Source organism: Cryptomeria japonica, chromosome 11, assembly GCF_030272615.1.
Source record: "Cryptomeria japonica chromosome 11, Sugi_1.0, whole genome shotgun sequence".
NCBI lineage: Eukaryota > Viridiplantae > Streptophyta > Pinopsida > Cupressales > Cupressaceae > Cryptomeria > Cryptomeria japonica.
Window position 1 is genome coordinate 135,053,259 of NC_081415.1, and position 25,822 is coordinate 135,079,080.

At 37.9% G+C, this 25,822-nt stretch overlaps 1 protein-coding gene across 1 annotated transcript in view; it reads right to left on the reverse strand.

Moving 5' to 3' along the window:
- Positions 1 to 15,397, reverse strand: part of LOC131032646 (monodehydroascorbate reductase 2, peroxisomal) — a 51,446-nt gene extending 36,049 nt beyond the window's left edge. The window contains exons 1-2 of the mRNA XM_057963671.2: positions 15,069 to 15,397; positions 11,763 to 11,814 (exon numbers count right to left, since the gene is read on the reverse strand). Of these exons, the coding sequence (XP_057819654.1) occupies positions 11,763 to 11,814; positions 15,069 to 15,188 (172 nt within the window). The 5' untranslated portion in view covers positions 15,189 to 15,397. The remainder of the gene's footprint in view (positions 1 to 11,762; positions 11,815 to 15,068) is intronic.
- Between the last annotated feature and the right edge of the window lie 10,425 nt (positions 15,398 to 25,822).

Below are 25,822 nucleotides of genomic sequence, written 5' to 3' on the forward strand. Positions count from 1 at the left end.
TTTTGGGCAACAAAGAGAAAATCGCTCCTAACCCTCTCTGAAGGCCCAGAGCGAAATTCTCAAAAGTACATTTTTCTTGCAAGGTCAAAGCAATTTTTATGGTTGGAATGGATGCGTAGAGGTATGTTTTACCCATTGAAGAAAATTTGGAGAGCTAACAAAGGATGGATAAGCTTGAAATTGCAAAATCGCTCTTGACCCTCACTGAGGGCCCAGGGCGAAAAACCTAATGTTGAGCCTTTTTCTCCAGATTTGAATGAAGCTAAGTCTAGACATGAGTTAGAAATGATGTTTGAAATGTCTTGAAGTAGGATTGAGATGCTAAGGGTGCAAATTTTGATCACAATAGGGAAAGTCGCCCCTGACCCTCACTGAAGGCCCAGGGCGATTTTTACAAAACCAACAACTTCCCTTCAAGATTACGCTAAGGCAAGGTTGTGCAAAGGTGGAAAAGGTCTTCTAAAGCGTGGTGAACAAAGATTTGACTTCAAAACTTGATAATCCTAGGCTAAAATACAAAAGTCGCTCCTGACCCTCACTGGAGGCCCAGGGCGAAAATCTTTGAAGTCCCTATTTTGCATTGCAAAAGCTAATCAAGCATGCATGGAATGAATGAAGGAGATCATTGCTTACCCCCACAAGGAGAATTGACATTTAAAAAATGAAGGATTGAGAGCAAAATTGAAAAATCGCTCCTGACCCTCACTGAGGGTCCAGGGCGAAATTGGTGATGTCCTTCATTTTCACATCATTTGAGCGTTGATATTCTTAAAAGTTCACCAAATTTGCTAACTTTGAGGCCTTTGGAGATATTGAATCAAATTCGCATTAAATTAAAGGCGTTTTAATTTAATAAATTAATTTTGTACCTTGAAATAATCAAAATAAACATCTTAGAGGTATTAAAATTAATTTAAATAGTTAAAAAATTAAAGGTTGAGCGCACAAGGCATTATTTTGTCTTTATTTATCAAGTTGGCCTTCTTCTTGGTGGTTTTTTATTTTATTTTAAGGCTTAATTGCTAGGTTGGCCTCAACAAGAATCAAGGTAAGCGCTCTATATAATGGGAGAGGTTCTTTAGCAAATTCAAATCATTCTTGCATTATCTCTCATGCGAACTTGAAGAGCATATTTTGAGGAGTGAAATCCAGAAGATTGAAGGTGAAATTAAGCAAGTTTGAAGGTGAATTTCCAGATTTTGGAGAAGCTAGTGGAAGGTGATGCTCTTTTGAAGGCTAAAGGAGGCGTACTTCATCCAAGGGATGGCTATAAATCTTGCCCAACAAAATCCAGTCTTCTTCCTTCATTTTTCAAGGTTTTGTACTTAAGTACTCAAGGGAAGGTATGAAGAATTACTTTTTTGAAGATCTCATTCAAGACTTATTGTGATCCCATTGCAATTTTGTAAAATCTAAGTCTTGAAGATCCAAATTCCATTCATAATTAATTTGAAAATGTATAATTCTTGATTTATCATGGCTTTTTTCAAATTAATATCTTAAGTTTTACCTTTGAAAGGTCTTAAATTTCATGCTTTGAGGTTTGATGCTCAAAAGACTGACTTTAATATTTTGTGTAGGTATCAAATGGAGATCCCGGAAGTTGGAAAATCAAGCCAAATCAAGGACGGTCTCCTCCAAGAAGATCAAGCAAGGATAAGGGCGACCTCCTCCAGTCAAGCATCGACAAGGACGGCCTTCTTCGATCCAGCATCATCAAGATAAGGGCGACCTCTTCCAGTCCAGTATTCCAAGGCGAGGTACATCATCATCCTGCAAATCAAGGACACAAGAAGTCAGAGCAAAGGGTTCGTTGAAGAAGCAGATAGTTTCAGAAGAGTTAATTAAAGCTAACTTCTCAACATTACCAAATTGGCATCAACCGAGTGTCAGACGAGGTGGCATCCCAGTCATCACTTCTCCAGTCGGTGTGGTCCACCTCAGCATGTCCAAATTCAATGTACCTAACTCATGGGAGGTGGCACAAACTTCGATGTACCTACCCCAGCTATCCATTGGTTGAATTTTCCAGAGAAGACATGTGTCCTATTAATACAATTATTTCATTGGTCGAGCATTAAATGTTATGTAATGGTCGTAACAAACCCTAATTAGGGTTTTCATTATTGAATCTTGGCCATTGATCTCAAATTGATCTTAGCCATCGAGTTGTATTGTGGGCACTATATAAGCCCCGACTGTTCATTTTGTAATAGGAAGAGAGTTAGGAGTTAGAATAGAAAATAGGAGATAGAGAGTAGTTAGAAGGTGATTAGCTAGTTGATAGAATAGCAATTAGAGTAGAATAGAAAGAGAAGGCAAAGATTGTTGCCAAGATGTTGTTGTGAAAGACTTGTAACTTCATTGAAGAAATGGTGAAATTTATGGGTCGATTAGACAATTTGCATGGTCTCTATACTTCTCATATTTGATTTCATGTTATTAGATGAGTGGAAGAAATGTGCTTGATTGATGGTGAAATTCATATATCCATACTACTAGCAGTTTGTTGATTGCAGACTTGCCTTGTGTAGTCAACTGGAATCATTCAGCTTAAGCTTAACTTCAATTGTTGCTTCTTCATTGATATGCATCAGCCTGATGGTGTCTATGCCTGTAGTGATAATTTGAACATCATAAAGCTTTCCTTCGAAGATCGCACTAACCTTGTGGAGATGGTCCTGGGATGTCAAAACAAGACTTAGTTAGAATTTCATCAAAGATCATTCATTGCTCCTACATTCTTAGTATTAAGATTAGATCCTTTCCTCGCCCTCATCTTTTTTCCTCTTTTTTTTTCAAATCTAAGCCGGTAAAATCTTGTGTTCCAGCAATATTCAAAGCAAATCAAACGTTCAGTCATCAAGTGTAAATCCCCTTGTGATTCCAGCAAAATCACATCATACCACAGAGAGCTTATCCACACGTAGAGATCCTACAGCAAAGAACCTTGAAGTCACCCTGATTGATCCTTTTCGCGATATCTTCAGCATTCAGAGGCTTTATTCAAGAGAGGATAAGGTACCTTTAGGTATTTTATTCTGTGTTTGATAGTGTACAAAATACACATCAACAGGCCTCAACTGACTTTCGTGGAACACAGGATGCACCTTCAAATGCAAAGATAGATTTAAGTTGTAAGCCACCTTCCCAACCTTCCGCACCACTTCGAACAGTCCATCCCACCTTCGAATCATGGATGCACTTAATCCCTTAAGCGTCTTAAACTGCTTTGGATCCATTTTGAGCAACACTTTATCTCCCACTTTGAACTCAACCAACCTTCTTCTCTCATTGGTAAACTTTTTCATTCGGTTGACCACCTTAGTGAGATTATACCGAGCTAGATCCATCTGATCTGTGAATTGCTTAACGTACTTGGCAGCTTCCAAATTCAGACCTTTGTATCCACTCAGAAGACAATGTGGGGAGAGGAGCTATTGGCCTGTAGCCAACTCAAACGAAGAGAACTGACTAGAACTCAACTTCTACATGTTGTAGCTATAGTGAGCCACGTCGAGCAAACTCGACCAATTCATCTGATCAACTTGGACAAAGTGACGTACATAATCTTCCAAGATTGAGTTAATTCTCTCAGTTTGGCCATCCATTTGAGGATGATAACTTGTTGACATCGATTCCAACCAAATGGAAGAGCTCAGCCCAAAAATTTAATGTAAACCATGGATCTCTATCAGAAACAATACTCAATGAAATACCCTGTAATATCCCTTGGCTAATCTGACCCTGTTTCGCTTATTTGAACCCCAAGGAATATTGTCAAACACTTGGCATACAATGTTTGAAGCCGCTGTAGTGAATTCTTTATTTGTCTTCTTTGGGTTTGTAGGCTGCAAATGAAGTTATGGAAAGCTTCTAACAATGCAAAGTTGTTATAGAAATGATATACTAGCTGTTTTAGACCTTTACACACACATGTAATGACTGAAATTAACTAGTACAGCTAGTTGACATTAAGACAAACACTTGTCATGCATCCCAATGTATACCTACAGCCATTAGGCATTTAAGCAAACAATTGGCATGAAAGCTAAGTGGCTGATCAATGTTGAATGTTACCATGAATGTGGAATATGCAACTCATATCTCCATTAAACATATGCAACCTCCAAGTATTTCATGATATAATCATAATAGAAAATGATGCAATGAAGTAATGATTTTCTAATACAATGACCATATATAGAAAACCTAGAATTTCAATGGCTGCCTTGATATATTGGTTTGATTATCCTCATACGCAAAGCCCTTGTCAAATATATATAGCTGTTCACCTTTCTAAATCCCCTTCTATAGAATTCAAACTACTGTAGCGCACTGTTCATGCACACTGTTCATGGCACTGTAGCGCACTGTTCATGCGCACTGTTCACGGCACTGTAGCGCACTATAGTCTCTTTCAATCTGCAAACAAACTCTGAAATAAACCCTCCAATCAGCTCAATATTGACTTCTGAATGAAGCCAACTCTCACAAGCATAATCAGATGATATTGCACACCCTCTATATGCTGTTACAATGAAGAAGCCACGCTCTCCAATGCCAACAAGCCTTGAATCTTGCAGAAACCCTTGGTATTCTACACTTCAATGCTCCAGAGAAACTTCAATCAAAAACTCCAATCACATAATGAAGTTCAATTCCTTTTGCACACTTATATTTCCTCAAGAAGTTCGAACTTTTTCAAAAAGCTCTTAATTAACATTAAAATGTTATAATATTTCATTGGCATCAATAATGTAATTAAACCTTGGGTTATGTGCTCATAAATTATTAATAAACTTGGCCCCCTTCTCATGATAAATAGACCCTCATTTAAGTGCTTTATAATATAAAGTCATTTTATAACTTAATAATATAATCTCCAAATAATTAATGTTTAATTGAGCCAATTAAACATTAATATCTCCACGAATACTTTGTATTTTCAAACGTCATCTAAACTGGGAGCTAACATGAGGAGACTGCATATGACCATACCCCCTTTACTAAAAATAGCAGGGGTCCATCTCTAACATCCCAAGACTTACTAAAAATAGGAAGTAGAGCAAATAATGTCCGAATGATGCCAAATGAAGACCAAACTGAAGCACTCTGAACACTGGAGATGATACCAATCCTCAAAAGACCCTCTATCCAACACATTAGCCTACGAGGGTCAGGATAATAGGCTAATCTCACAAAATCCAAGTCTGCTAAAATGGGGACACCCCAATAATTCACCACATGCTTGAAAAAGAGCTTCACGGGGACTTCGACAGTGCAAGGCAACTTGCAGGGGGCAAAGATGGCATACTTAGAAAAGCGGTCCACAACCACCATTATGCTGGAGAATACATCCGACTCAGGAAGTTGGGTAGTGAAATCCATGCTTAAGTAAGGCTTGGAAACTTGGGAATTTTGGGATTCCGGAGTTTCGGGTTTCAAAGGCTTGGGAACTTGCCTCCCGACAAGGCAACACTTAACACTTACCGTTGGCCTTGTCCTTGATCAACTGGGGCAGTGCTGATCCATGGAACATATCTTTGATTGGGTTCTCACTGATGGACCAAGGATGTCATAAAAATGACAACATTTTGGCGACCTCTACAGGATGCCTGCCTACTAAGCATGGAATCCAGAAGCCTTAAGCGTCCATTGGGCACTAAGTCACTAGGACCCAAAACATGTGTGCCAACACTTGGAGGGAAGCCGAATACTAGAGTATACCTTCTCTTAAGGAGAATGCAGCAGGTGCAAAAGCACTTATGAAAGCAAACCAACCTCTAATCTAATATTTACATTAATTTACAACAAAATTGATGCATTTGCCTCTATCAAAGACAGATCTTTTGAAGGAGCTGATCTCCTTTATACCATAGTTGCAATCACCAGCCAAATGCAACAATTGAAGTCTCTTGTATGCATGCATCAAGCCATACATACTGCTTATATGGTGAAAGAACACTTCACCATTCACCTTGCCACCATAAGGAAGCCATAGAATGTAAGCATTTGAGGCATTTGGGGATGCATCAAGCATACACACAGTAGCAAGGAGGGAGTATTTTAGGAGTAGGTTAGCCTCAAAAGAACTACCCCTTGCAAAAAAGAAGGCACCTTCTTCAAACAAGGGGGCATCATTGTCCCCACAATAGCCGACCTCCTCTAGGCACGAGTTGAAACCAAAAGAAAAGGCCTAAAACTCACATGGTAATGAAAAGCATACCATACCTCTTTCTTGACCTAGACAAGGGGACTCCTCATGCACATCAAATAGAAAACTTTGAAGCTCGAGTATACTATCAATTTGAGCAACAAGGGAATTACTCTTTTCACATGTATGTTGCTGCTCATGGTCCCAAGTGAAACGTTCAAGCTTAGGCACATTGTCCCTAATGCTAAAAGAAACACCTTCACCTTGACTGAAGACTTCAAATTCAACATCATCACATTCTAGGATAGCGGAGAACCAACTTACATCATAATCACATGTGTTGATAGTTCATCAACACCAACTTCAGATTTATGAGGCACTTCAGATTTACGAGGCACTTCATAAGATCTAAAATCTTCAGATTGCCTCTCTGTTTTGGTTTCTTCCTCTTGGCAACCAATTGCAATAACCTCAAGCTCATGGCAAGATCCGTTCCCCATATTGCCTATAGCAATAACATCATTTTTTGTGGCCTCTTCAACATGTGTAGCAACATCCACATCCTTTGAACATAAGGAGTGTCAATCTCCATCCTATCCACTGAAAATGGAACAAAAGTAGGTGAGACATCAAAAATATTTTCTTCACCATTTTTGTCATAGGTTGACCTATGTTCTAACTTCTAAATGATCAACTGCATTGGCTGATCTAACTAGCTCCTCCATGTTGTCTCCACATTCTCGCTCAATGCCCTACTATTGTAGATTATCTTTAAATTGCCTTTGCAACAAGTCTAAACCTCAATCTTGTTGAGTACAAGGAAGCTCACCACTAGCAAACAATACCTCCCCTCCCCCTCAATGATCATGCCAATTTGCCTTCCAAACAACATGTCCACCTTTGAAGAGTGAAATAGTGTCAGTAAAAGGAGATTGATCTTGTAGGGGATGTTGCAAGGGAGGTTGTAGCGGGGGAGGCTCTTGTAAAACAACAACTTGAGCTCCTTTCAACTTGGGATTTTAAACCTAGCAGGTTTATTTGAAGGCTTGGAAGGTCTCCCTTGCTTGAAGCTTGGGATTTCAAATTTGGGAACTTGAGGGGCCGAACCCTCCTCTTGTATGAGTTGCATCTCTATAGCTACTAGTTGTTTAATTTCCTCCTTCCTAGCAGAAGCACGCTACCTTGCAAGGAAGTCGTCATCTTGTTGTCTTTGGGCTTCAATCTGTTGTTGCTAAAGTTGAGCCTGATAAGCAAGCTGACCTTGTTGTAGACTACACGCCTGCTCCCTCTCAATAGCTTCTAACTGCTCATGGAAGTTCAACATTACATCACTCATGCTGACATCTTCCATGCTTTTCACATATTGATGGGCATGCTGGGAGGAAGCAAAATAGGTCTCTTGGGGTTGTTGATAAGCATGGTTAGTTTGCCAAGAAGGTTGAGCACGAGTGGTAGGGTGGCAAGCATATTGGATGTGCTAACACCCTGTGGCAGCAAGGTTATTCGAAATGAAACTCGGAGCATTCCTAGTTTGATATTGTTGATGAGAAGGAAAATAACCAATGGGCGCATGGGAGGAATGGGAAAAGAATGTATTCCCATGATATGTATTCATTATAAAGCACTTGCAAGAGGTAGAACTTGTTTGATGAAATGCTTAAAAGAGCGAACAGATCTGCTCAACCAGAGAATAATAATGTACCAACAAATTCGCCAAACTAATTGCAGAGTGGCCAGGTGCTTGGAAGATGCCTCTCCAAGGTTGAAAACATTGAAGAACAAACCAAATCTTCAGCCTGATGAAGAACGAGTCCCATGGGGCGTGCCAAAAATTGTTGTCACAAAAGTTTGCACCCCTGTTGAGCTGATAGCTCAACAACCTTGTGAAACGTAGAAACAACCTTGAAGTGTGGGACCTTGCGCAATAGAGTTGAATCTCCAAAGAAGGTCGGCTTCCTTCTCAATCCAAGTGCAAGTGTTGAACCAACTCAACACTCCAAATTCTACTTCTAAACCTATCCTAACAACTTGCAGAGGAAAAGGGAAGCAGGAAATGCTAAAATGACCCAGATTTGACACAAAGAACCAATAGAAATACCCATAAGATGCACAAACTTTGGTTGCAGGAATGACCCCAAACACATGTATGGAGGTTAGAATTTGATGAATGTCAAAAGGGGAGAAGGTTTCCCACAAGTCACACCCAGAAACAAGTTAACACAACATATACATGAGAGAAAGCCAAAAACATACACTTACAATGAAGGTAAGGAAACATACACAACATGCATTAGTTGAAGGGAGCCAAGAATGATAATTTCAATTCATTCTAAGGCTAATGGCCAGACTTACAGTTGCAAAAATGCAAGAAATACACAAGTCTTCGAGAGAAGTGAAAGAGCATAAGAATAGCTCAAGCCAACAAGGAGAGAACCCTTTACAATAAGGTTTAACAGCCTATATATAGCAAACCAGTCGCACAGGAGAGACCAACGGTCAAAGATGGGAACCCTTGACCCTGGCATACACAGAGGAATGTTAGTCAGGGAAGGCAAGGAGGTACACAAACCTGACATGGTGTGTATGCAAGCAATCTGGCCATACCTTGACAAGGCAATCCCTAGAAGAAAAGTCATTCTAGAAGATGGATTGCTTGACATTCCAAAGTCAGAGCATGTAGTTCTTACATTAAGTTCATCAAGTAACCATAAATAAGCATGGCCTTGTACTCCACTTGAAGGCAATCTTGCAAAAAACATTAAATGCGCCCCTGTAGCTCCATGAAAGAAAGTAGACAAGTCGCAGGGGTTGGTGGCGCATTAAGAGCCTTGAGTGTTGATCTCGTCATCCAGAAGTGTCAGAAGTCGAACCTTACCGCAAAGAGGAGTGGGAAACCTGGGGGTTCCGAGATTCCAATGTCAATGAAGAAAAGGCTTGGAAAGTTGGAAATTTCGAGATTCCAAGGTTTCAGGTTTCAAAAGGCTTGGGAACTTGAAATTTCGAGATTTCGGTGTTCTGCCTTTCAAAGGAAGAAAAAGGGCTTGGGAACTTGGGAATTTCAAGATTCCGGGATTGCGGGTTTCAAAAGGCTTGGGAACTTGGGAATTTCGAGATTCTGGGGTTCTGGGTTTCAAAGGCTTGGGAACTTGGGAATTTCAGAATTCTGAGGTTTCGGGCTTCAAAAGGCTTAGGAACTTGGGAATTTCAAGAATCTAAGGTTCCAGGTTTCAAAAGGCTTGGGAACTTGGGAATTTCGAGATCCCGGGTTGCCGAGTTTCAAAAGACTTAGGAACTTGGTAATTTCGAGATTCTGGGGTTCTAGGTTTCAAAGGAAGGAAAAAGGCTTGGGAACTTGGGAATTTAGGGATTCCGGGGTTCCGAGTTTCAAAAGGCTTGGGAACTTGGGAATTTCGAGATTCCAAGGTTCCAAGTTTCAAAGGCTTGGGAACTTGGGAATTTCAGGATTTCGAGGTTTTGGGTTTCAAAAGGCTTAGGAACTTGGGAATTTCAGGAATCCGGGATTCCAAGTTTCAAAAGGCTCGGGAACTTGGGAATTTCGGGATTCCGGGGTTCTGGGTTTCAAAAGGCTTAAGAACTTGGTAATTTCAGGATTCCGAGGTTCCGAGTTTCAAAGGCTTGGGAACTTGGGAATTTCGAGATTCCGGGGTTCCGGGATTCAAAAGGCTTGGGAAAATGGAAATTTCGGGATTTCGGGGTTCCGGGTTTCAAAAGGCTTGGGAATTTGGGAATTTCGGGATTTCGAGGTTCCAAGTTTCAAAGGGCTTAGGAACTTGGGAATTTCAAGATTTCGAGCATCCGAGTTTCAAAAGGCTTAGGAACTTGGGAATTTCGGAATTCCAAGGTTCCGCAATTCAAAAGACTTGGAAACTTGGGAATTTTGGGATTCTGAGGTTCCAGGTTTCAAAGGCTTGGGAACTTGGGAATTTCAAGATTTTGAGGTTCCAAGTTTTAAAAGGCTTGGGAACTTGGGAATTTTGAGATTTCGAGGTTACGGGTTTCAAAGACTTGGGAACTTGCCTCCCAACAAGACAACACTTGACATTTCATGGCCATTGGCCTTGTCCTTGATCAACTGGGGCAAGGCTGGTCCATGGAACATATCTCTGATTGGTTCTCACTGATGGACCAAGGATGTCATAAAAATGACAAGAAGTCCATTAATGACTCTAACAATAGGGGTCAGATCCAAAGAAAATGAATAGATCTGGAAATTGGGCTCCAGCTCCCTATGGTTTCCTTAAAATTAACAATGATGGTTATTCTAGAGGCAATCCAGGTATGGTTGGAATTGGTGATGTTGGCCAGGATAATGAAGGCTCAATTTTTTTCTTTTCTCTTCTTGTATGGGCTCACACTCTAACAATCAAATGGAAGCTTGGGCAATGCTTAAATCTCTAGAAAGAGCCAATGCAATGGGCAAGAGAAACTTTTTGTGTGAGATAGAGTCTGTGATTCTTGTTTCCTTGCTCAATAAGAGGAATTTCCAAGATGCCTCATGGAGACTGGCTCTTGTTGCCAAGTAGATTCTGCTTTTGGCCTCAGATTTTGTGATTATCTCCTTTGTGCATTTTTCTAGAGACTGAAACATGGTTGCTGACTATTTAGCCAAATGGGCCTTTGAAGGGGATCACAACTAGAATGATGCAGATTGAGATTATTTAAATAATGACAAATCTTGGCAATTAACCAACTTAATTAATGATGATCAAGGAAAGTAATTCCAGCTTTTGAGATTAGAAGCCAAGAGGAGTTTTGCTTTTGTAATCTGTACTATTTGCCATTTGGGGCTTTTGTAGAATCCCTTTGTGGATTTGTATTATATTATATGTTACTGTAGCAATGGCCATCTGGAAATCCTCTTCTTATGTTTTTATTTAAGAGTTTTTGAATAAAATTTTACTTTTTTCAAAAAAAAAAAAACTGCATTATTTGGGTTCCCAATATTTTTCCATTTTTTTCCAGTAATATCTCAAGAAATTAAAATTACTTTTATCTTTTGGGATGCCAAGAAATTCCCAAGAACAGTATTTGCTTCAATGGTCCTAGTCATTATAGTAAAAATGAACTCACTTTCAGAAACCCATAAAGATACAATGACAGTACTTGCCATGTGATAAAAATGTTTATCACCTGTTTCATACAAGGGTGTCCAAGTGTTGCTTTCTAGTTTAAATACTAAGAAATTGGTGGATAGACTGGGTAGACAGTGGGCATTGAGGGGTTTCCCTGCCAAACAAACCCTTTTTCTTATAATTGAAAGAATGTTGCTTTAGGCCTCTTTGTGTTGGATGGGGCACACTGCATCTTGTCAATAAACTCCTAAACACACCCTCTATTATAGTTGAAAGTATTTTACTTTAGGCCTCTTGGTATTAAACTGAACCATTTATAGTAACCATTTAAATATAAGCACAGTACATTTTAGTAACTCCTATGATTTAAATCATACCATGCAAAGAAATTTGTAGGAAAAACCAAACAGATAATTCTAAACAAGCTTTCCAGATCATCATACCATGTTTTCATGTTTTCCTTAGTATGTTCAATTATTGAGTAAAGGAAAAGTGAAGATAAAATATGCTACCTTCGGGTAACAAAAATCCTTTGCTTAGTGCTGGTCTTTCATAGGGTGCAACCTATATAATACATACAACTACATAAGATATTAACAACTATAAAAATATTCAGATATTAAAGAGGTGAATCAACAAAAGAGTTAGAAACCAAATTATGGATTCACACTAAGCATGTTTCATTGCATCTACACATAAAATAGTTTTAAAAATTTGAACCCACAGGTAACAAAGAGAGAGAGATCTAACATCAGTAGAAAGGCACAAACACCTTGGATAGGAATGCATAAATATGAAGTTGACAGAAATGAATATAGAACGCCAGAGCTATCAAACCATTTTCCAATTGGCTCATAAAGAAAGACACAAAACCCCTAATCCCACGGAAAACAAATGAGAGAAGACAGACAAAAGGATAACGACAAAGGTCTTCAATGGCATATAGAAAAATATACATCCAGTTTCAGTTGTAGCATTTTTATCAAACTTCCTCTGGTGTTCTGATCATGACCACAATATCCATACATAACAAACAACTATTATAAACTATTTGATTGCAGTTAAGATCCAGAAATGTGATAAATATTAACGAGTATAGCTTGATACCTAAATCGAATATAAGTAATATGGAACTGCAAAGTGACACTTAAACCAAATACAAAATTGAAAATAAGTCTGTTCTAGTTAAAATATAAAATATATCAAATGACTCTTAGAGTACTGGGCTAAGATGTAAATCATGTGTGGCCAATGAGTTACTGCACCCAACCTGCCCCCACCATGAAAGTGCGAGCATTATATTTAGTTTGGCATTTTGCATCAAAAGGGACAAGTCATGTCATCGAAATACAATTGTGTTATGAATATAGAGTAAGTTTGATCCAAAACAATCGAAGAGGTTATGGTCAAGCAAAAGGGCCACTTGGTTCTCATTTTGGAAACTAAGGTTCAAATCTCCCCAAATGACATCTTAGTGCCGGTGGGCTTATTGGATCAGTATCCCTGCTACAATTGAAAGCAAGCAGGAGGCAAGAAGGAGGCTTGTAGGTGATGCAGAAGAAAAAGCGAGGACAGTGCAGAGAAGTAGGAAAGAACAAGGTGGAGCAAAGGAGCAGAGCAATGGTCCACAAGAAGGAGATGATGTGGAAGAGTATAAGGAGCAGTGGTAACCTGCAGCAAATGAAGGAGCATAGGCAGAGAAAGCACAGTAGGAGATGGAGGAGCACAGGAGAATGGGGAGTTGGGGGAGTAAAGAAGTAGTATCAGAGGAGGAGCAGGTAGAGTGAATAAGTAGTAGTATTACAAGAGAAGCTGCAGTAGCAGCAGTCCCACAAGGAGGAGGAGCTAGAGGCAAGGTGAAGGGTGGAGTGCATTATCCCCACAAATCAAATTTTAAGTCCAGCGGTATCCCCACTGGCAGAGCACTACTTAGAGAAAAATATCCACAAGTTTAAAGGGGTGGAGACCCCATTACCAACTCTCACAAAATAATCTAAAAGAAAATATTGATCCAAAAAAATCTAGAAATCAAATATCCTAGCTTTCAACATCCAGAAATTAAAGACAAACATTTCTTATTGATTTACATAAAGTTACAAAGCAATTCTACAAATCTTTCTACCTTTCAAAGCAAACAACTTGTCTTATCAAGCTTCCAGGATAGCATATTGTGCTAACCCATTACCAACTCTCACAAAATAATCTAAAAGAAAATATTGATCCAAAAAAAATCTAGAAATCAAATATCCTAGTTTTCAACATCTAGAAATCTAAAGACAAACATTTCTTATTGATTTACATAAAGTTTCAAAGCAAACAACTTGTCTTATCAAGCTTCCAGAATAGCATATTGTGCTAAGAACAATCACAAGTTTGTAAAATTGGGAGGTTCATACTTCATACCAAGAAATGTCATAAATTAGTTACAGTTAATTTATCATGCTGTGACTTGGGAAATCATTACCTTTTGAACTCAAAATTCTGAAACTGATGACCCAAATATTGGAAATTAAGATGTCTACCACTGGTCTTTCTGACAAACTTAAAACTCCCAACATTCCAGTCCCATGGGCTGTTTTGTTTCAACTTTTCTTATTTCGGAATTTCAAATGTTTGTTTACATTTGGAATGCACATCAGGGAGGGATTAAGGATCTAGACCATACACATCCAATATAATATATAATTGCAATTCAATAAGGCACAAATCCAGTAGAATGCTCCAACGTGTAATCAGACATTTCTCTTGGGATGTGCTTCTGGGATCAGGAGTAAGAATTTAGAATTTCCAACTTTTTCAATCCTCTACAATTTCAAACTCAGAGCAGGTGGGGGACTTGAACAACAGAAATCCAGGGCGAAAAATTAAAAATTACAAAATAAGATTCTATAATTTCCTAATATGATACATAATTGAAATTCAAAAACATGCACACCTCCTTCAAATACTTAAATCACTAATTGTTTCAGAATTCAAGGCTAATAGTTTTCTCTTTGAGTTTTTCTTTTACAACTCAGGCAGGGGAGAGGATTGGAAACATCGACCTTTTGTTAAAAACTATCATTTTTACTTTGAAAAATTATTTGTTCACAGTGAATTGCATTGCTAAGAGATTTTTTGGTCTACCTGCATATAGTGTTTAATTTCCAATTCTTCAGATCTCACCATCATCAGGTAAAAAGGTTAAAATCCAATATTTGACCAATACATAATTGCAATTCAATAAAAGCAAGTCCAATTATTCTAACAACTAATCTTTTCTTGATTATTCTAGCAACTAATTGTTTCAGGTTTTCGCCACATAATTTCTTTTCTGTAACGAAATCCTCTGATAGTTATTGTTTTGAGCTCAAAATTAGAAAAGGGATCTGAACCATGGAACTCCAAAGCCAAAAAAATCCAATTTCATATTACACACTGATCCAAAACTGATCTTGGAAAGTTATGGTCTCACTCTTATTTAAACATTTTTTTTACTTTTAGCAATTTTTTAATGAAATCTAATTGCCATCCACAATACAGTATACAATTGCACTTACAAAACACCCACATACACAGACACAGAGACATATTTAAAGAGTTTTTACCCAGACATCTCGTTGGCATTCATAATACAATATGCAATTGCAATTACAAAACACTCACATACGAATGCACATCAACACACACGCTTACATAATTTCTAGCTAGAAGTCTCGTTGTATTCATAAGAAATTATACAATTAAATTACAAAACACCCAGATACGCACACTTAAATACACATATGCCAATGCCTTTGTATAAATGAATAAGAGAAGATTGTGATGGGTAAACTTACAGATTCTTGTGATATAATACAGAGTTCGCCATGGTTAATCCCTTGTTTGACAAACTCAAGAGCTGCGTAGCCAGCTGAAACACCCCCACCGAGAATTACATAATCAAAGGCTCTGCCCATAATTTTTATTTTCTGTGTAGTGAAACAGTTAAAATTTTGGTTGTTTGAACTAGCCGTGTATTTCTATATATAGAAGTGTGGAGTGAGGAGCTGGGGAAGAGTTAGGGCAGATTTCTGTAGTTTGGATTTAATGGCGGCTTGTTTGTTTGGTACTCTATTATTGAGTGCGCATGTACTCCGTGTTCTAACAATTTCCAATTATTGCCCATGTTTTGGCTAAAAATAGAAAGAGGACTCCTTTACCTATAATTGTAAAATATATTTAATTTTAATTTTTCAAAAATATTTGTTAAAGATATTAAATTTTTATAGTTTATATTATTATATTGGAGAACAATATTTTTGTTTCATCTACTTTCTAAATTAAAAGTATTTGTTGTCAATTTATAGGCATGACATAGTGATTTTGGTTGGTAGAATAGAACTTGCACATTTGAAATTGAGTGTGTTATAAGTAAAATAACTTTGAGAACATAAAATTAAATAATTTTAAAAGATAAATTTTAAGTAAACAAAAAGTTGATGAATGAGTTTTTTTATATTTAATAAATAGATATATAATGAAATATATTAAGTATATATATAGTCAAGAGATATGGTGACTTTAATATTTTAATTTAATAAAGTTATATATTTAAGAAGAATAATAAATAATATAATATTTTTTATTTTAAGTAAATCAAATACAATAAAATAGTTCTTTTAACAATATAAATATAATAAAATAGTTCTTTTAACAATATAAATAAAATAAAATATTTTTTCTTTTTTATATATATAATATATAGTGACTTTAATATTTTAATTTAATAAAGTTATTTATTTAAGTGGAATAATAAATAATATAATATTTTTTATTTTAAGTAAATCAAATACAATAAAATAGTTCTTTTAACAATATAAATAAAATGTAAATGTTACAAAGTAATAGGAAGCATCAACTACTATTTTGTTGACATGTTGACAAAAAAATGGGGAATGAAAAAGAGCAGAACAAACCGAAAGAAAGCAAGCAAGGTGTGGAACCAAAGGAAGCAACAAAAGCTTGCGAGAAACCAAAGTTGAACATAGAGGATGGATCCCTCCAAGTTATCGATGTCATGGAAGAGGTTGGGGATGACATCGAATCGCTCAAAGAGCAGGCGATAATTTGCAGATTTATTGGCCCTAGATCGGACCGGAAAAAGATCACTGAATGGATCAAAAATACATGAAAAACTCCCCAAATTACCAATTTTTTGCCGAAAGGTTTCTTTATAGTGGTTTTCGCGATAGAAGAAGAACGCCAAAAAATTCTTGAAGGGGGCCTCTGGACAATGGAAGCTAAACCTCCGTATATACAAAAATGGTACCAGAATTTCAACCCTCTCAAAACCAAACCTTATGAAAAGTCGATTTGGATCCGATTACACAACCTACCAATGGAATACTAGACGAAGGAAGCCCTAGAAAAAATAGGGTGATCACTTGGTACCCTGATCGACATTGATGCAGATATTGCTACAGGAGATTTGTATTTGTATGCAAGGGTGAAGATAGCAGTGGTTTGGCGAATCCCCCCAAAAGTTAAATTACAATTACAAGGATCGAACTGGATTCAATCAATTGAAATCAAAGAAGATAAGCATTTTGCCTAAACTGCAGCAGGAGGAACCATGACAGGGACAATTATCGAAACCCCAAAAAAGAAAAAAAATATTTGGAAGGCCAAGCCAAAGCCTGCTACGGTTACCACTAAGGAGCCATTATGTTTAGGTTGGACCGAAAAACATAAAGAGTTCCTACCAAGCCCATGATATGCTAACCAACCACGCGAATTCCAATTTGGTAGAGCCCAATGAGGAAAATTCAGACAAGGAAATTGAGCATTCAATGGAATCAGACTCGAATAGTGAGTGGATGTCTAGAGATAAAATGGATAAGGATTTGTTGGGAATCACAGATGTTAGGAATATCAATCAATCTATGGTAAATCATGTGACTGAGGGTAGAAGAGGTAAAGGCATGAAATCCAATAAGAAAAGAAGAGAAGAAGAAGCGGTCAAAAAAGGGCTTCTTAGCATAACCGAATTTTTGAATAGAAAAATTACCAAGGGAGTTAACTACTCCCTTGGGAAGAAATGAGGATCGCCACATGGAATGTCAAAGGCCCCTGACAAATGCTGGATGTTGAAATGACATCTGGCCAAATTATCAAGCGAAATTGTTATATTACAGGAGACTAAATGCAACTCAAATGATGGTGATTATTTGTTAGGTTATTGCAGAGGGTGGTCTAGCATCTTTCAAGCGGCAAATGGAAGAGTCGATGGTTTGGGAATTTTATGGAGATCTTCCTTGGTGGATATTGTTATGGTCTCTGGGGGGAAGAATTGGCAAGTCTATCAGGTGAAGTGTAAACTCAGTCAGATGAAAATAGAACTTTGGAATATATATGGCCACACGAACTACCAGGAGAAATCGATGTTCTAGGATGATATCACCCAATTGGTAGCAACCAATGGGAACAGGAAAATTATAATTGGGGGAGACTTTAATGCGATTCTTGATCTCTTAGAAAAAGAAAAAAAAGGGTGGATCGAAGAAAATCACCAATGACATGCTAAACTTTAGGCACTTTGTGCAAAAGGTTGGTGTTACAAATTGTAAGCCATCAGTAGGTTGGTTCACTTGGAGTAATAAACGTCCCGAAATGGCCTATATTGTCGAACAATTGGATAGATTCTTGATTGGGCCTTATTTGCTAGAGGCAGATATGGCGACTTTTGTCAAAACTCTACCATATTGCATCTCCTATCACTTTCTGGTCCAATTGGAAATTGGGTCAGAGATATAGGGTGGCAGTAGCTACTTCAAATTCCAGAATATGTGGTGGAGGGACAAGTCCATTTTAAACAATCTAGAAACATGGTGGAAATAGTGCAACCACATCAAAGGTATGCCTAGCTTTTGTTTTGTTAAGAAAGTAGCTTACATCAAAAGCCAGCTCAAAATATGGAATAGAGAAGTCTTCAAGAATATCTTCTCTGAGAAAGAGAGAATTGAAGTCGAGTTGGAAATTATAAATACGAAAGTTATGATTGAAGGAATGGATCAAGAAGACTACAGGCGTGAAAAGGAACTGATGGCTAGTCTCTTAGAGACTTTATCCAAAGAGAAGATTTATTGGAGAGATAAAGCCAGAGAACAGTGGATTAAGGAGGGGGATAAGAACACTAAGTTCTCCACACATCGGTCAAAGCCAGAAGAGCTCAAAATCAAATCAATGAAATTCTCTCGGAGGATAGAACTTGTCTTAAGGATAGAGAAAGTATCAGCAAGGCAGTTGAGGCCTACTTCAAGAACATTCTAAACTCTGATGATTGTTGAGAGGGGGAGTGTGATGTTAAGTTACTGGACACAATCCCAATGTTGGTAACTAACATGGACAACCGAATGCTGCTAGAACCTTTTACAGAAACTAAAATCCAATGTGCAGTGTTTGGACTCCACCGGGATAAAGCCTCAGGTCTGAATGGCATGCCTGCAAGTTTTTACCATAATTGTTGGGAGTTCGTGAAATCTGAGCTTATGGAAGTGGTGGAACAAGTTAGACTGAAAGGAAGATTTGTCAGAGAAATAAAAAAACATTGTGTTGGTGGTCACCCTAAGAAATCCAATCCCTCCTCCTTTAATGAGTTTCATCTAATTACTCTTTGCAACACGATATATAAGATTATCACTAAGGCTTTTGCCAACAGATTAAAAAAAGTGTTACCAAATCTCATCTCTAAGGAACAAAACGGATTCACACCAGGACGGGAGATCATTGATAGCATTATCCTCACTACTGAAACCATACACTCAATTGTAGTGGATAGACAAAAAGTTGTGGCCATCAAGCTAGATATTTCAAAAGCATACAACAAGGTGAGGTGGGAATTCTCGTTGGATGTGATGAGGAAATTTGGATTTGCTAATGACTGGATCATAATTATCAAGGTTTGCATTGGCTCCCCTCAATATTTGGTACCAATCAACGACTCTCTTTTTGGCTTTTTTGAAAGTAAAAATGGTTTAAGACAGGGTGATCTGATGTCTCCATTCTTATTTGTGATTATGGTGGAGGCACTTAGTCGATATATATCCAAACTTCTGGAAGAAGCGATATGGCAGGGGGTCAAGGTCCACCGTGATTTGGAGCCAATCATGCACTCACAATTCGCAGATGATACTACCCTCTTTGGTGAAGCAACCATTCAGGAGGTGAGGGTCATCAAAGATACTATGGAATTATACGCCAATGTTGTTGGACAACAAATAAATGACAAGAAGTCTGAGATTTTTTCCTTCAACACAAAAAAGGATACACAAGCAAAAATATTGAGGCTGTTTGGATGGTTGGTTGGTTCCCTACCTACAAAAATGCTTGGTATTCCTTTGTTCTTCGGTTCTTCCAAGACTACACTATGGGAAGATCTAATTTCCAAATGCAGGCAAAAGATCGATTCCTAGAAGCATAAATGGTTGGCTCTTCTAGGGAGAATACAACTGATCAAAGTCGTGTTGTCTGCCATGCCTATTTATGCTATGTCTGTGTTTAAATTAACCTCTAAAGCTATACAAGCTCTAGAAAGCATTCTGAAAAAATTCATTTGGGGGGGAGCCAAACAAATTAAGAAAATTCCACTCATCCGTTCAGATATAGCTTGCAACTCGAAAGAGGTGGGTGGTGCAGGCCTCAGAAGGTTAGAACAATATAATTTGGCATTAGGAGCGAAATTGATCTGGAAAATATATAGATTCGCCGAGAAACTATGGTGCTCAATCATGCGTAAGAAATACTTTGATAGTTATGATCCCAATAGGATACTCACAGCCATCAGAGGATATGGAGGATCTGTTGTTTGGAGGCTCATTAAGGAATGCAGGTTTCTGATTACTAACCATCTCTCTTGGAAGAATGGAGACGGGAAGAAAGCTCGATTTTGGGATGACTCTTGGGATGGACACGTAAGCTTGAGTAAAATGTTTGAAGGCAACATTTAGATAAATGAGGCTAAAGATAAATATGGGATCCATGTAGCGGACTATGCGAGGGAATCTTCTTCAGATAAATATGGGATCCATGTAGCGGACTATGCGAGGGAATCTTCTTCGGGAAGCGGACTATATGAATGGATTCCTATTCATTTTGATAGTTTGGAGATAGGTGATCGGCAACATCTAATTGAGTTACTAAAAGATAGGAGGATTGTAATCAAGAATATGGATGACAAAATTATATGGTGTGTTACACAATCTGGCAAATATTCTACCAAACTTGGATACCAAGTACAAAGACTAAGTCAGGAAAAGAGCGATTGGCCCATGATCCTTTGCTAGGATAAATTGGTAGCCCCTAGGGCCAGGGCCTTCTTATGGACAACCTTACATGAAAGAATCCTCACTGGTGAACGTTTGAATCTATATGGCATTTACGGCCCAAGCATATGTGTCCTATGCGAAAAAAATGAGGGAACAATCAACCATCTATTACTTGAGTGCCCCTCTACCAAATACTGTTGGGACTGGCTATGTCAAAGTTTGGGTTGGGCTTATGCTTCATAAATCAATCTAAAAAATTGGATTATTAGCTGGCCAAATCTGAACCGCAAATCGTTATGGGGCTCTCTATGGATAATCTCCCCATCAATGTTGATATGGCAAATATGGAAAGAGCGAAATAGCAGAATCTTTGAAGAAAGAGAATCCACTTTAGAAAGATTCCTTGAGAAAATTAAATCAAGCATCAGTGAATTAGCCAACACCAGGACTTATTGTAGGAAGATAGAATATATTCTGAACTGGGACAAAAAAAATCTAGCTGGAGTGGGGTACTTTGATTCCCCCTAACATCAACATATTGTCCAAATGTGTCAAACATGCAAATGCCAGTTGGACACCCCCTATGGCAGGATGGATCAAACTCAATTTTGACGAGGCGGCTAAAGGAAACCCAGAGGCCGCGGGATATGGTTGTATTGTTAGGAAAGATGCAGGAGACATTATGGGCAGTGTACAGGAAACATGGGCATTGCTTCCAATAATGAGGCGGAAGCAATGGCTCTGGCTAGAGGTCTCAGATTTTGTATTGATAACGGATTTACATCAGTTGAAATAGAGGGGGGCTCACAAATTATAATCAACGCCACCAAGAACAACTCGACACCCAATTGGAAGCTTCGTCGACATTTGGTTGATATTGCAATGCACCTTAACCGATTTCAAAATTATAGAATTTCCCACACTTTCTGCGAAGAAAACAAAGCAACTGATTATCTAGCTAATGTTGGTGTCTCACTGGAATCATACACTAAGAAAATCTCAACTTTTGATTGGCAGAATGAGCTAAAACAGTTTGCAAAGGACGATTTGGCTGAATCAGTCTACAAAGTCAAGTCAGGGATCGGATAAGAAGCAGGAAGGTACCTGGGCCATCATGGAATCTTTCGATGGGTAATTTTATGGCCTAAGGTGCAGACATAACCAACGCAGATCTTGAGCTCTCTTAAGATTGCGCATCAGATGTTGGTGAATGTGGATAGAGCATGGGAGCTTCATTTTAGCTAGAGGTAGGCCATGCCTTTGTGGAAGGACAAACCAGAGACCTCTATTTTTCATGCGCTTTGGCAAATTGGTATCAGTCCGGTTAAATAAAGGTATGACCCACGACCTAACAAGTTCTTAGAATAGTAAAGATATGCTGCTCAGATGAAGCTTGATTGGAAGTCGGGCCTGCTCTGGTCTCTAGACTTCTCTAGAAAGACCGAAACTTTATATAAGGAATGGTTCAGATTGCAGTTGTAGTCACATAAATCTATCCACTTAATTAAATGAATATTTAGTATTTATTTGATTATTTAACCATCAATCAATAATTAATTAAATTAATATTTAATTAATTCATCTTAACCCTCTTCTCCTATTAATTAAATAAATTATTCAATTTATTTGATTTAATTCACTTAACCAAATTCAGACCATTAATTAAATAAATAAATCATATTTGTTTAATTAAATATTCTCTCACATTTAAATAAATTAATATTTATTTAAATCCCTCAAAATCCCATCTCTCGCATTTAAATAAATTAACATTTATTTAAATCACCTTTATCCTCCACCCACTTGCATTTTCCTACAAATGTAAGTTGCACAACTATTTTAAATAAATAAATTATTTATTTAAAATCCTATTTATCCTCGCCCACTTGAAACCTTTAATGGTTTCCCTTAAAGTCTTGAAACTTAATGGCTTCCTTCTAGAGTCTTCTTAAGCCTTTAATGGTTTCCCTTGAAGTCTTTAAACTTAATGGCTTCCCTTAAAGTCTTCAAACTTAATGGCCTATTTCTAGAGTCTTCTTAAGCCTCTAATGGTTTCCCTCAAAGTCTTCAAGCATTTAAATGCTTTATCTTCCTTTTTCTCGTGTAAATAAATTAATATTTATTTAAATCCAAAATTCACATTCACATTTAAATAAATTAATATTTATTTAAATATCCATCCAAATGCAAATTACACCATTTAATTGAAATAAATGATTTTATTTCAATTAAAAATCTCATAATTCCTCCCACTTGCATTTTCCTACAAAATCCACTTGCATTCCTAAATCCCTTCTAGATTCTTCTAACTCCTTCTTATTAGTCTAATCCATCCCCTAAATATTGTCACATTCCTAAGCAACTTGGAGTCACTTCTCAAAGCCCTCAAAGTCTTTGAAAGACATTTAAGGCTTTATGTCTTCAAATGGTTAACCTCTAAAGTCTTCCAAACCATTAAAGGCTCTTACATAACCATTTATGGTTAACTCACCTTTTACCTTTGGTTAGAGACTTTCCTCTAACTTAACCATCCTTTTGACTCATGGGTCTCTTCAAAGCATTTATTTCTTTTACTAAGGTAACCATTTAACCCTTGCACATTCATTTATCCCTTGGATAAAAGAATATCCATTAACCTAACCCTAACCCAACCCCCCTAGGGTAACCATCATGACCCCTCAAGCATATAATGCTCCTTATCTCTCCTCTCAAGCCTCCTCGTGGTGACTTTTGTCAACATGGGATTGGGTTGAAAGTCTCACATGGATTGAATATCTTTCAATCCCAACCCTTGTTAAGATTGCTCAATCTTAACCCTTCATTTCCCTATTTCTTCTATAAATAGAACCCTTCTCCTCAAGTAGAAGGAAGCATTAGAGTATTGTTGTTATACTGGTATTAGCATAGAGCTTTTTCATAGTATCACTATCTACACTTGCATAGCATTTTCTTATCATATGCAACCATCTTGAATCTCCATATGACATCCATGGCTAGTGCTAAAAGCTGAGAGCTACACTCATGTGGAACTTGAAGAGGAGAGGAACAAGGAAGGAGCAACTATGAGCATCTTGATTAACATTTGGAGGAGTACAATTTATCTATTCTATGTTTGTATGCTTTCTATTTCATGCTTAATATCTCTCTTGATATGCCTGTTTAGGATAATCTTTTGTTGCTAACACTAACATTTGTTTCTTGTGCTCTTGTGTGTGTTGCCATCAAACAGATTTTCTAATCCTTTTTGCAAAGCATCAGCAGTCTTAAGCCTAGAAGTATCTATCTCAACTGATGGTGCATCATTTTGGTCTCAGTTGCCTATGTAGAGAGGAATCCATCCAAGCCCAATGCAACCAGCTATTTCAAGCAAACGATGTGGTCTGGAATGTTGTATGGCGAGTGGCTAACGACATACTATGTGGAAATTGACATTGGTGTGATGGGTTTGTTTATGAGGCTGTCATTTGCCCTATGGTTGACATATTTGATTCAAAGGAAGTGACCATACAAAGGATTGACGACTTTGTCTGCCCGTCTGACAGACAAGCCCTGGAAAATGCCATTCTAGAGTTGGATTCTGATTATTGCGTAAGCACCCTCAGAATCTATTTTAACCACACCAACTACATTTCCTCTTAATCGGAGGAGTCAGACAGTGAAGACAAGGAAATTGCCCAAAAAAGGGCAGCACGGGAGAGGAGGAAGAACTTCATCCAAGAGGCATGGGAGGTGTTTAGGGTAGGGGTTAGGAATGGGAATTTGGATCCCTTCCGCAGACTACTCAACTCTGATGATAACTGGCTCTTGGTATTAGCCACTGTCAAATTAATGGAGATTGGAGAGAACATGGTTGTCATACTCCAACACATTGGGAATTAGTCAGCATGTACAAGGCACTGCCTTAAGATTTGTTTTAGATTAGTTTGGTTAGTTTTTCTATTATGAATCCTGGATGAGAAATGTACAGGATGAGAAAAGAAATATTTTTGATTGATGCGAGATTGCTAATAACCAGGGATGCTCCTACATCAATACATAGCTACCCATCCTGAAAAAACTACTATTTCATCCCCAAAATTATGACATGTAACCATCCACCACTAGTCTTAAATATAAACATTTAATGTTAAACTTTACAAAAGATAGATAAACATTTAAACTTTCGAATTTTCATTTTTTCTTGTCCTTGCCTTGATCCAATAGTCCCGAGGGGCGAATTTTGTCTGCTTTTTGTGTCCTTCTTCTTGGCTTCCTGTAGCTCCACCTCTTTCTACCTAAGGTAGTCCTTTAAATTCTCCCAACCTAATTGGGCTTCCTTAGTCCTTGCCTCTCTCTCTACTCCACCCCACCACAACACAAATGACCTAAACTCCACATCATTTTTGTTTGGTATTATCCCTTCACTAAAAGGGTGTCGTAAGCCACAACCCACCACAACTCTAGCAATCAAAGAAGTTAAATTGCATAGAGAATGGTCAGGTACACATGCCTTGGCAACTCACACCACCTCCTCCTTCGTCCCAAACACCAAGCCCCATGCCACCATCATTGAGATGATGTTAAAGTTGGTGTGATACCAAAACTCAAAGCACAAATATTCTTCTTCCAATAGGGTTTCAATGATCTGCATGAACAAATCATCATCAGACTTAAAAATTCCTCTAAGTCTCTTCTCAAAGACCTTCCCAAAAAACGTCAACTATTATTTTATTGAATGCAGCAAAAAGTTTGCTTCCGTGAATGCCACTTGTAGTATAAAACTCCTTCCTTTTGTCACTCTCTAGATTGTTCCACACAAATTTTATGAGTGAATGCCAGCTCACCCTCGCCTTGAATTAGAAATCCACATCTTGCGGGCCCATTAATGGTTACTAATAATGTACCCTCATTTAAAGGACAACTCCCTTTGGCCATTGCAAGAACCATGAATGTTATTCCTATGTAACCTTTTGTTCATCCCATAACCATGTGCCACGTCAATGAGAGAGTAGAAATTGGTGGCATTTCGAAGTATAGCGCATTAAACATGCAAAGGAAACCAACTCAACATCATCCCAAGGCAAAGTAAATTACATCTCATCACACCAACCAAATTTTAAAACAATCTTTGATCTCAAACAGTACTCTCCATGGTTACCCCATCTCCCTCCCACCACTTCAATTCTTGGAAATCCATCTCACATCCCACATTGGACAACACATCAGCCTCTGAGTTCCCCTCTCCATGTACATGAGATACTTTAAAATCTTGAAAAAAATTATTTTTTTGCGAATAAGTTCTTAGTTTG